The sequence below is a fragment of the Pan paniscus genome, chromosome 21 (genome assembly GCF_029289425.2).
Source record: "Pan paniscus chromosome 21, NHGRI_mPanPan1-v2.0_pri, whole genome shotgun sequence".
Taxonomy (NCBI): Eukaryota; Metazoa; Chordata; class Mammalia; order Primates; family Hominidae; genus Pan; species Pan paniscus.
The window spans coordinates 59,720,198-59,733,733 of NC_073270.2; the positions used below are offsets into that span (position 1 = coordinate 59,720,198).

Sequence of the window (13,536 nt, forward strand, 5' to 3'; positions counted from 1 at the left end):
CAGGCAGGGGCTGGCAAAATACTACCAAATCCAGCTCAGTGACTGTTTCTGTGTGGCTCCTGGGCTAAGGATGGTATTTACCTTTTAATTTTATTTATTTATTTAAGAAATGAGGTCGTGCTACGTTGCCCATGCTGGCTTTCAACTCCTGGGCTCGAGTGATCCTCCTACCTTGGCCTGCCACATAGCTGAGACCTCAGCACACGCGACCACGCCTGATGGATTTTACGCATTTAAAGCGTTGGAAGAAATATTTTAAAAGATAAAATGTATGGGATGGAGACCACAAACGGCCTATGAAGCCTGAAATATTTACTATCTGGCCCTTTAAACCACATGGCTTTCATCTGCTGCCTCCCTGGAAAGTACCATAGAGTCAAAGGCATCTTCCCACTTGTCTTTGCTGGGCCAGACCCCTAGCTTCTCGGAGCCTTGTTCTTGGTGTCAGGGGGTAGGGGAAGGGGACTTAGTTATTTCCAAAAATATCGTCTGCTGAGAAACTATTTTCTTTCCCATCATACAGAACATACCATTGGTTTGCAAAATGACCCGAATTTTCCAAATCGAGAAGAACCCTTAGTCTCTGTATTGCCATTTGATTCAGGGAGTTGCCCATCAGTAAATCAGCATGCAGAACACCCCAACATTTGGCAACTAAATCACATTTCTTAAGCTAAATTAAATTTCTTAAGCTACTGACACAATTTCTAGTATTTTCTTTTTTGTAAACAAAAATGGAAGTTGGGGGGTTACAAACTCAAAAGTCCTCAGGAGGCAAGGCAGAGAATATCAGCATGGATTGACCAGACCTAAGACCAAAAGTAGTGACAGGGATGATGACAAAGTCATGTCAAGCTGTCCCATCTAAAGATGTTAAATGATTAAAAATGCTGGATTGGCCAAACAAAACCTATTTGTGAGGAAGGGTCTGCTGCTGGGCTGTTGGCTTTGGACCCCAATCTATCTTTAGGAAACGAGGTGGAGACTGGAGCCATATCAGAGACTGAGAATGGCAATAGAGCATGGACATGGATTTCCACATTTTGAACTGATTTAATTCAATCGCATTTCTGAAAAGTAAGTGTGAGCCACAAGAGCCCTTCAGGTGAGGCTGAAATGTAGGCAATCTAACTCGTGGTCATAGAGGACAAGCTCCAGAACAACTTGCTGGGCTCTAAATCACATCTATATCCCTAATCTAAGCTCAGTGCCCAACATCTCTGTGCTTTTCGTGTTCTCTGTTCTTGATGGGAATTGTATACACATCAGAAAGTTGTCTGCATATTAAATCAGGCAATACATGTCAAGTTCTTAGCACCATGTGCTCAGTTAATGCTAGTGGTTGTTATTTGTGTTAATGTTAGAGCTATTTAGTCCATGAGCATGAATTATCTGCATTAGGCATCATGCACATATCCAATATTTAGAGATGATTATATTAATAGCTACTTCTTGCTATGCCTGGTATTGTACCGGGTGTTTAATATTTTTTTATAAATAGCATCAAGATAGTTCGACAGCTTAGGAAATATAACATTATCCCTATTCTATAGATAAAGAGTGAACAATTGAATGATTTGGCCAGAGTCTTACCACAGATAAATAGGCATTACAATGAGGATGGCATTTTCTGCGGCAACTCAATGTATCTAATAGTGGCTTAACCAATGAAAACATGGAACAAGAAGTTCTGGGGTTGGTTCAGTGGCTCCACAATATCTCTAAGAACTTTGGCTCTTTCTGTTCTTGGCTCCACTATTCTTGGCATGCTAGATTTTCATCATTTTATTTGTTACCTCATGGTTATAAAATAGCTGCCACAATTCCAGATATCACATCCTCAATCCAATGTTCTGAGAAGGAAGGTCACAGCCAAAGACTTGCAGCAAATAAACATCTGTATTTTGATCCCCTACCTCAGGGTACCTAAATTTCATGGGTCAGAGCTAGGCCACTTACCCCCAGGCTACTTACTAGTGAAGAAAATGAGATTACTAACTTAGACTAATCATGATCAAATACTTTGGGGGTATAAAGTTGGCAACTTTGCCTAAAACTAAGGGTAGAAGAGTGGAGAAATAGAAAATAGCTCTTAAGTAGATAAGGAATAGAGTTTGCGTTCAGAAGTATTCTGTCTTTGAGGCAGTGAGTTCTTTCTTCGTGTGCAAAGACCTGGAGGAAAAATTACTCATAAATAAAATGATCAGATTGTATGGCAATAACTCTGTAAATCAATTCTATTTGGATGCCAGTGGTTCCCTTGCTGAGCCTTTCCAAATGTTGAGAGGTATCAACCCATAAATCCTAGGCCACAAGTCCATTCTCCAGAACACAACTATTGCAGTAGGTAAAAAAATATAGTACTTCTGGAGACTTCCACTACCTTTGAAGTCAGGCCAAGAAGTTGGCTTTTAGTAGCCAAGGAAAATCCACTGACATCCAGTGTGGAAATCCAGAACAATCTTGGCTAAATAAGGATCTGATTTGCATATACAGACATAGGAATTCAATTTTTATTTGGATAACTTTCCAAATTTCTCCTAGGCCAGGGCTTTGGAAAAAGTTGTTTCCTATTTAGAACATATGACCGCATCTGCACATTTTAATTTTGGATATCATGAATGGACATAATTAAAGTCAGATGTGCGCTACATTTTAGAATTAAATCCCCCCTGCTTGATTTCTGTAGAGGATATGGTAGACATTGCATGAAGATGGCAGGTACATCTAACATTGACAATATACATTTCAGTGAAGAGTTTCCCTTTTTGCCTCAAATTTTATACCACACTTATTCTTGAAATTTGGTTATACAGTTTTTACTAGAGCTGTGGCTTTTGGAAATTGATTTATGGCAAATAGATTTCGTCCATTTAAACTTCATGCACAACGTCATATTAACATTAAAGGTTTTTATTTTAGAATATTTTAAAGATTATTTTGATAGGACTTTTAATGTGATTGATTACAAAGACCTCCCACAGATTTTTTTTTTCTACTCAGTAACTATTCTCTCTCATCTGCTTACACACTCTAATTTTGCTTTGGGAGAGCAATCTTTCCCATCTTCAAGACTATGTAATTTGGATTAAGCCAATTAAAAAGGTCTAAACCAATCAACATGGTCAAGCTCCTTGACTGTGGTTGGTTTAGAAATGACAGCATGCGGCAAATTGTATTATTTCTCCAATTATTTACCCTACCTTCCTGTAAATGAATTACACACCTGTGCCCATTGATGTGTGACTTGCTTTAGTGAATGGAACATGGGTAGAAATGACATATAGCATGCCTGAGCAGAAGCTTTAGGATCCATTGCATGATTCACCCATGCCACTATTTTCTCTCTGCAACAAGAACTGCATGTCCTTATTGAAGAGACTGCTGCTTCCCTACTGACCTCAGCAGGAAGAGGCCACATGGGTTAGCCAAAGCCAACTGATAGCTGGCTTGTAGCATGAGTGAGAAAAGAAAAAATAAAACAAACTTCTTTGCTATTGAGAAGCACTGTAATTTGGGACTTGGTTGTCACTGCAACACAACCTGGCAAAAGCTGACGAATACAGCATGTGAATGCATTTCAGTCAGTGAAACAGAACAAACTCCAGGACATGTAGGGTTGCTACTTGACAAATAGCTCATTTACTTTGGACTGAGTGATGTGATGTTGGAAAGCTGAACATGTAGCCAGGCCAAGAAGGCTGAACCCAAGGAGAGCCCTGAATTAAATTTTATTTGAAAGCAATTTAACTTTCTAGTAATGAGAGCCAGTAAAGGCCACTTTCTTTCTAATCCAGGTTGAATTGGGTTTTCTTTCACTTGCAACTGAGAGATTACTTATTAAGAGAGATAAACAACAGAAGTACCTGTTTCCATGGTCTTACAGGTTATTGGAAGGAAAGAAATTTTTTTCATTAGAACATTAACTCAATTAACCAATGGGCAAAATATTTTTTTTATTACAACTGAAAGATTCTATCATTTCAAGAGTTAAAAAAAGATTTATTTCTGATAGGACCAGAAGCACATTCTAGGAAAAGCACTAAACTTCCACAGGCTTCAAAATCCTTATTTTTCTTTCTGTGAGAAACTTTGAGAAATGTTGACATCACTCTGTTTTTTTTTTTTTTTTAAATACAAGTGGGCCTTGCATCGGTTGATAGATTAGTTCTGGAAAGTTGTAGGTAGAGAAATTTTAAAGAATAAACTCAACCACATTTTAGCCAGAAGTCGTTATTTAAAGCACTCTTGTAATATGGTTAATCATATCTAATTGTCCTGTTGTGAAGGTGTAGAGCACTATACATTGTTTTGACTAATGCCTTCTCTCTTATTTAAGAGAGGAGGAAATTAAAGCTAACTCTGTTTTACATATTCCTTCAATCCACATGGACACTGAGTCAGCTGTGAGCTGTATCATTTCACTAGGAAAGAAAATCACTGATTACTGGGACATGCTCACTCACTATGTTGTCTCTTATTTGCTAATTTGCTAACAATTACTGCAGAAGGTGGCAAACTTTTCCTGCAAAGTCCCTGCCAATCAGTGTTTCTGTTGAAACTACTCAACTCTGTTGCCTAGCAACAAAGCAGCCATAGATGATATGTAAAGGAATTAGCATGGCTGTGTTCTAATAAAACTTTATTTCTGGACACTGAATTTGAATTTTGAATTCACGTCATAAAATATTCTTTTTAAATTTTTTTTCAACCATTCAAGAATGTAAAGATCATTTTTAGCTTGTGGGCTGTATTCGGCCCATGAGCTACAGTTTGCTGATCCCTAAAATTATTGAGTTCCTCCTACATTTCAGGCACTGAAGTAAGCACGTTATAGACATGATCTCTAATTTTCACAAGAACCCTAAACTGTAGGTGATATTATTATCGCCATTTAACAGATGAGTAAACTGAGGCTCAAGAGGTGTGGCCTGAAGATGATGGGATCAACGTCACAACCATCAGCCTCATTCCCTCCAAGTGACAGGCTGTCAGAAGATGAAATACTGATGCTGGGAGTGGTGGCTCACGCCTGTAATCCCAGCACTTTGGGAAGCCAAGGTGGGCGGATCACTTGAGGTCAGGAGTTTGAGACCAGCCTGGCCAAGATGGTGAAACGCTGTGTCTACTAAAAATACAAAAATTAGCCAGGTATGGTGGTGCCTGCCTGTAATCCCAGCTACTTGGGAGGCTGAGGCAGGACAATCACTTGAACCTGAGGGGGTGGAGGTTGCAGTGAGCCGAGATTGTGCCACTGCACTCCAGCCTGGGTGAAAAGAGCAAAACTCTGTCTCAAGAAAACAAACAAACACACAAACAGAAAAAAAGAAGATGAAATATTGAGCCTTAAAAATCAAAATGTTGCTTGTAGTGTTTAGTCATTTAAGGCAATTTTTATAATGCTTCTTTATTTTATTTAACAAATATTTTGCCTTATTTTATGTCCCTATCATCAGTTTTTGTGTTATCGTTTGGTGTCAATAATTTAACTTTTAATTTCTGTTTATATTTCTATTTAAAATTTCACAGTAGAAAATAGAATATCTCCTGTTTGCCTGTTAGAGATCAACTCTGCATTTTAGCATCTGAGCTGCGGGAAACACAGGGTTCCTTAAACAAGCAACTACACACAAACATCCAAAAAGTTTTTCTTTAGAAAACTCAGAACCTCAAAGCTAACAGATGCTACAGATTTTACGGGCAGCTTTTAAACTTAAAGTTCGTGGAAAGAAGTCTTGTGGAGTCCTCCTTGTAGGTTGCAGGAATAGAAACTTTGACTTTCTATAAAATAGTAATTCATGAGAACTTTCTGGAATGATGAGAGACCTGAGCTTTGCTGGGCTAAGATTGGCTCAAGAAAGAAAAGAAGGAAGGAAGGAAGGAAGGGCAGTAAAACCAACACACAGATTTTGAGAGGTGAAGCCAGCTGGACTTCCTGGGTCGAGTGGAGACTTGGAGAACTTTTCTGTCTAGCTAGAGAATTGTAAATGTACCAATCAGCACTCTGTAAAAACGCACCAATCAGTGCTCTGTGTCTAGCTAAAGGATTGTAAATGCACCAGTCAGCACTTTGTGTCTAGCTAAAGGATTGTAAATGCACCAATCAGCACTCTGTAAAAACACACCAATCAGTGCTCTGTGTCTAGCTAAAGGATTGTAAACGCACCAATCAGCACTCTGTAAAATGGACCAATCAGCACTCTGTAAAATGGACCAATCAGCAGTCTGTAAAATGGACCAATTAGCAGGATGTGGGCGGGGTCAAATAAGGGAGTAAAAGCTGGCCACCCCAGCCACCAGCCACAACCCGCTTGGGCCCCCTTCCATGCTGTGGAAGATTTGTTCTTTCTCTCTTCACTATAAATCTTGCTGCTGCTCACTCGTAGGGTCTGTGCCACCTTTAAGAGCTGTAACACTCACTGCGAAGGTCTGTGGCTTCTTTCTTGAAGTCAGCGAGACCAAGAAACCACGGAAGGAACCAACTCCGGACACAATTTCAAGATTTTTCTTCCAACAAGAATCCTAACACAGCCATTCTAATTTTTATTCCACATCACAGACAACATTTCAGAAACGTGTTTGGATGTTCAACATCTGTTCAGTTCCCATAACTAAATAAAAATAAAAACACACGCCCTATTTAGGGCAAGTAAATAAGGGACACCCAGAACAAGTTTTGCTTTGGCAACATGATAATGTTCGGTTTCTATCTCAAGGAGCTGTGAATTCACTTATTCCCTACTTATAAAAATTTCCCAAAGACTGCACTTCTTTCAAGTCAGAGCTGTTGTTTTGGGTCTGAAACTCACGAGGTCAATTTATTAATCTCCCTGGAAGCTACGTTTTCGTGATGTTTTATATAGCACCATCCCTTTCGGGGATGAATGAACTGTCTTGAAAATTTTGACAATTCCTCTAGAAGATTAAAAGCCAGGAAAACTGTGAGGCTCAACGTCTCTATCTCAGAGGTAGACCCGTGAAGTCAGCGCTCTAACCTGAGACTGACATTCTCAGCGTCTGTTGCTGCAAGATGTTCTCATGCCTGATGCAACTCCCTGTCCTGGGTACCGCCCAAAGTTAGTAAGAAACTGGATCACCATGGAAATAAGAGTGAACGAGCAGTCAAGGTGGAATGAAGCAGAAGGCGGAGCATCATTATCCCTCAAGGATGCGCAAAGCTGTTCTTACGTGTAGTAGACTCTTTCAGCCCCTACTGAAAACAATTATAAAAATTTGTGCCCTGATTTTGCATTTATTTTTCACTGATTCAATGAGAGTTACAAAAATTCATCCAATGTTATCCTCCATGCGTCCCTAATCACATACGGGGTAAAAGAGTCTACAACAAACGAATCACACTGGCAGCATGCAAGAACACAGGAGCCCAGAGCTGAAAATGCCCAATTGTCCAACATGGCGGAAGATGAGAATGGAATGATTCTGCCGTGGTGTGTGTAACTTACATTCTCCTCTGCACCTGTGGGGACTGAGTCCTCTTTAACTGACTAAAGGAAGATAAAAACAAAAGTGAGAGTTAAAAGGTTACAAAAAACAAAATTGTTACATAAAAGCAAAGGGTTAGTTGGGCTCACAGTCTTGTGGTGCGTTCGGGGACACTGAATTGCCTAGGTACACCTCCTTCTTAAAAAGAAAGGAGACTTACAAAAATGAAAACGGTATATATATATATATATATATATATATATATATATATATATATATATTTATGTATTTTAAAATGCAACAAAGAGAAAATTGAAACACAGATGCAGCCAGGATACAAATGGAGCAAGCAGAAGCGTTGTCACAGACAATGCTAACTGCTGTAGGTAAGCAATGTACTTGCCTTTATATTTTCTAGTAGTTGATGAAAAGAGAGAAATGCAATTAATCATTCAATACAGAGTCACTGTTAGGTAAAACAAAGAAGCTACTCAGGAAAATTCTGGTAATAAGTTCAGAGAAACTCATTCAATTGTCTTTTTGAGCAAGCAGGCTTTATAATACAATAGGCAGGGTCCAAGCCCTACCCTGACCATAGCACAGGGGCCAGCAGCAGGGGCCGCTGCTTTCGTCAGCCCTCAGTCTAGGCCAAGTTCATTAAGTCAAAGTTCAATTTGACTAAAACATGTCTGTGGAAGGCTAGAGAGCTGCAGTCCTACATATCCACATTCAAACACCGTTTTACTCCCAGGAGTAATGCTGGCATATACAGTCCTGCCCCAAGTGGGATAGGAGTTATCCCGATTCTGTCAAAGGTCAAAGCCACAATCATTCTATCAGTTAGCCAACTTTGGAGTTCATTTTTGCATCTTTCTTTTGGTGGTTCTTAAAATTCTGGACGGATGGTGGTGGATGTTACAGACCACTTTGAGACTCATTTGATAGATTTGGACTCTCCTCCCAGAGAAATGCACATAAACAATATACTTTGCAAATAATTTCAGGATTCATAGACCTTCTATGTCTCTCCTCTTGGATTACAAGTTAAGAACTCTGTCTATATCCATATTGTTACTAAGTCCTATTTGTTTTTCCTTTAAGGCATCCAGGGGAGGGGAAGACAGGAAGTGATATTTACAAATGTATCTTCTGCACTAGGCATCTTGCGTTATATATCATCTCACTTAAAGCACCCCAAAATGGTAAGTATTGTGATCCTAACTTACAGAGTAAGAAATAGAGGTTCAGAGAGGTGAAGCCACTTGTTCCAGTTAAACAGCTAGAAAGTGGTGGAAATGGTTTTAATGCATTTATTTTACATCTAAAAGCCAAATTTTCCCCTGCTATGATGACTTCAAGGGTCAGAAACACATTTTTTCGGCAATCGTGTGAATTCCTTTCTTCACACACAGACTTATTCTCTCTAGATGAGATCTTCAGATTGCATAATTTATTTCTAGTTATCTTCTTCCCACAGTGAAGTTTCTCTGGGCACAAAAATGTTCCTAAAAGAGATTGCTGAATTTCTGAAAGCTTCTGATTATCAGGAAATTGTAATGTGTTCAGAAGAAATTAGCAGTAGTGTTACTGTATTAATCCGTTTTACACTGCTATAAAGACATACCTGAGACTGGGTAATTTATAAAGGAAAGAGGCATAATGGACTCACAGTTCCACATGGCTGGGGAGGACTCAGGAAACTTACAATCATGGTGGAAGGGGAAACAGGCACATCTTACATGGTGGCAGGCAAGAGAGAGTGAAGGGAGAAGAGCCCCTTATAAAGCCATCAGATCTTGTGAAAACTCACTTGATATCAAGAGAACAGCATGGGGGAAACTTCCCCCGTGATCCAATCACCTCCTATCAGGTCCCTCCTTTGACACCTGGGGATTATGGGGATTACAATTTGAGATGAGATTTGGGTGGGGACACAGCCAAACCATATCAGATACTTTCTTGAAACTGCACCCCCTTTTCTCTGAGATTAGTCAGACGCTGGTTAATACCATGAACACGTAATGAACCAAATGGTATCTTTAAAGCCAGACCTCCTCAAGGCCAGCCCACAAAAGTTTCAGGAATCATTATACTGTTTATATTAGACTGAGAAAACCCTTGCATTATTTAAGAACAGCACTTCTAGGTTTTCATACCCTTTTTCCTGTCCTAGTTTATTGCAACAAGACTAGTTTTTATCTTTGATTGCCTGTGTCTAGAAAGTTTCTGGCTGTTCATTGCTCACTATATTTCAGAAGCAACTAGGAACTTGGAGTAGATTCCATCACCAATGTAGATGATGGTGAGGAATAGAAGGGGCTGCTTCTGAATAGATTTTTTAAATCTTCATTATGGTTTCAGACCTCCACATCTTTCTGATGTTTTAAATCTGGCATTATAAATATTGTCTTTTTCAAAAGGAATTGCTATTTTATATTTTAAAGTCAGACTACTTAGCAAAGCCCTCATTTTGGGAAATAATCCAGTTGAGCATCTCTCAAACTTCAATGATTTTCATACCATGTTCTAATTCTTTTTTAAATTTATTTATTTATTATTATTATACTTTAAGTTTTAGGGTACATGTGCACAATGTGCAGGTTAGTTACATATGTATACATGTGCCATGCTGCTGTGCTGCACCCACTAACTCGTCATCTAGCATTAGGTATATCTCCCAATGCCATCCCTCCCCACTCCCCCCACCCCACAACAGTCCCCAGAGTGTGATGTTCCCCTTCCTGTGTCCATGTGTTCTCATTGTTCAATTCCCACCTATGAGTGAGAATATGCAGTGTTTGGTTTTTTGTGGAATACTATGCAGCCATAAAAAATGATGAGTTCACATCCTTTGTAGGGACATGGATGAAATTGGAAATCATCATTCTCAGTCAACTATCGCAAGAACAAAAAACCATGTTCTAATTCTTGACCTGTCCATGTACCACCTCTATTCAGTTGATGTTTTTCTTTAAACTGACTCTCTTCTCTTTTTACTTAAATATATTTTTACTTAATATTTTTTACTTAAATATATTTTACTTTTAAAATTAAATATATTTTAAAAGAAATGCCTTATCATTACAGCAAATGTCATATCAACTTAAATATATTTTTACTTAATATTTTTTACTTAAATATATTTTACTTTTAAAATTAAATATATTTTAAAAGAAATGCCTTATCATTACAGCAAATGTCATATCAACATCCTTGCTGTAAATAGTAGTACGTATTAAAAAGTACAATTGATAAAAAACATGCAGTAAGTTCTAATTGTTTTTAAGTCTTTCTTTAAAAAAGAGATCAGCAGGTGTTTGTACAGTAATAAATGCCTGTGAATATCAAGAAGAGACTTCTTAATGTCACCAGGAGAATTGGAGTAGAATGAAAACAGGAGATAAATGCACTATGTAAAGGATTAAACGCTTCTCAGATTGTGTCCAAGAGTCATTCTAAATAATTTTGAACTATTCTTGTACATTTGAACACTGGCCTGCAAGTGTAGCCTTCTGTTAGTGGTTGTTGAAATATCCAGTTAAAATAAGAATTCAAAAATGGATAATAAGAGGGCAGGTTCTGATCCCCCTTTAGTGTTTGACACATGTAAAAGAAAATCTGCTCAGAACCCAAGTCTAGAGTACCATACACTGTGGAATCAGGTACAAATTCAGTGTTTCAGCTATGCAATCTTGAGCAAATTAATCACACTTCTCTGCACCTCACTTCACTTACCCAAAGGCTGACTGTTAGACTATCTACTGATCATAGCGTTGTTTTAAGGAAAAAATAAGATAAGGCCTGTGTAGGGAAAATCATGGCTGAAGCACAGCTGTGACTCACTGAAGCCTGGTGGCTGGAGTCAAACCCACATGGTTCCTCTTGGTACTTACATGAAGACCCTCATTTACATGGGAGTTGGAGATCCTGGAAGGTATGTTTATGGGGGAGGGGCAGGAACAACTCAAACCATGTCTGGAATTCAGGTACAGTTGTCTATAGGCTTTTCTACAAGCCAGAATGTATTGAAGTAGAGCAAAAATAAAGGTTTCAAGAAATGGACCCTAGCAAGAGAATTTACCAGGAGCAATAAGAACTCCAGAGTCAGCAACCTCCAGGGCTTGTGAGAAATAGTGGTTCTGGGTAGGGTGCTGGTGGCTGGTAGAACAACTCATTCCAGCTCAGCTACTCTTGAACTGGCTGTCTACTGGGGAGAAAAAGGGCTGTATGGATGCCTACGGTGGGTCTTGCCAAATGGGGCCACTCTGGGGTCCAAGCAGCTGCAGCGGGATTCTCCTTCCAGAGCTAAGCACAACATGGAAGGAAAAGGTTTTCTGCCTGCTGCCTCGCAAGAGACAGGTGAACTCTCGTGGGCTTGGGAGTCCCAACAGCAGTGATGAGTGGGATAAATTGGCACAGATCATCTCCTTGGTGGCTGTGGTGGTGGCAGTGGTGTGGCTTGGGGCTGACCACCCAGTAGGGACATATGGCAGCCCAGGCTGATTCATGATCACCTATCTTGGATTCCTAGAACTATCTGGATGGGATTTGTGTGGGCATGGATTCATGTATGTTCAGCATTCTATGAAAATTGCTGATATTGATTTTGTTTATGGAAAGCACTTAGCACACTACCTGCACATGGTATATTTTCAATTAGCAGCAGCAATTTTTATAAATGCTGGGAAGAAATGACACTGGCTAGATCTACTAGACCTATTTAGAATTTTTCTTGAGTAATTCTATGTTGCTTTGGAAATGTTCTTAAGTCTGCTTGGGCCAGATGTATGTTTTTTACGGAACCCCTTATAAACAGACATTTTTAACACTGCTAACTAATAGGTTATATTAGGTTCCAGAGTTGGAATGGTGTAGGGGACAATGTGGGTCTCAGTTAAAATCTTGATGACCCAGTGTTATGTTGACCTTTGAAAACCAAAAATTCTAGGTCATACTAACCTCAGCCCGTTGTGCCGTTATTTTGAGATTCATATTGTTTATATTTTGGACTGCATTAGTGAACCCACCCAGCTTGTAAACTTGATAAATGTTCTTTTAACTTGGTCGTTGTCCAAGTTAACTGATAAAAATTTTGAATAAACAGGGCTGAGGCCAGATTCCAGAGGGCTTCCCGAAGACAGCTCCTTGCAATATGTTTTGTTCCTTAATAAATATTCTTGGTCGGCTTGCATTCCTCCAGCTTCTTAGCATGCATTAGATGCAATTGCACAGAGCTGAAAAAAACAGTAATGCTAATAGAGATAATAGTGATGACAACCCACATTATAGGGCCACTCTTAGGCTATTATTGTCAGGCAGTGGGTTAAGTGCTTTATGTTGTATTCCAAGCTAGTATTCAAATGGAAACCAATCTTCTTTAATTTCTAGGTCTCTATTGGAACATCTAATAAACTGTTGCTTTTACTCAAACATCACATCTGCCTTTGGGGCTTGAGGTGTGTCTCTACTCTCCTTGAAAGCTGACTGATGTATTATAGCATCCTCTTTGAGCATCTTTGAGCCAAGCCTGGATCTCACATTTAACTTGTATTTGTATTGGGCATGGTTTCCATGCTCATACATAAAGACAAATGAAGGCAACTTCTCCCTTCTTTCTGTATGTTCTCTATATAACAGGAAGCCTGGAGCTAGGGAACCAGGAATATCATTTTTCAATTCATTATTTTCTACTGCCAATGAGTATGTTGTGGTGGATGATCCACAGTTGAGGTCCAGCCTCATTAACAGTGACAATAAAAAATCTAGTTTAAAATCTACGGGATCCTGTTTGGACATTTATATTGCTAAGAATGGGGAGCTAAACAGCAGATAACTTATCCATAGAAACTAGAATAACAGAGTTTCCTCTCCTTTAAAGAGCAAATTCAATTCTTAAGGTTTCTTTAAAAGACTTTCACATGGTAACACTTAAGCCAGCATTTGCCCTGTTCCTAGTGAGTCTTCTAAAAGCATCATTTTGATCATGTGACAGCTCTTCTGAGCCCATTAACTTCACAGTAGCCCTAAGACATTTTCTATTAAGCCCAGATTGGTCAGCCCATCTTTCAAGTGCTTCCATAATTGTCCAGACAT

At 39.1% G+C, this 13,536-nt stretch overlaps 1 protein-coding gene across 2 annotated transcripts in view; it reads right to left on the reverse strand.

The window, feature by feature from the left end:
* BCAS1 (brain enriched myelin associated protein 1) overlaps positions 1–13,536 on the reverse strand; it is a 115,392-nt gene that overhangs the window by 24,402 nt on the left and 77,454 nt on the right. For both annotated transcript variants that reach the window (XM_055104755.1, XM_055104756.1), the window contains one exon: positions 7,464–7,505. In XM_055104755.1, coding sequence (XP_054960730.1) covers positions 7,464–7,505 — 42 coding nt within the window. The remainder of the gene's footprint in view (positions 1–7,463; positions 7,506–13,536) is intronic.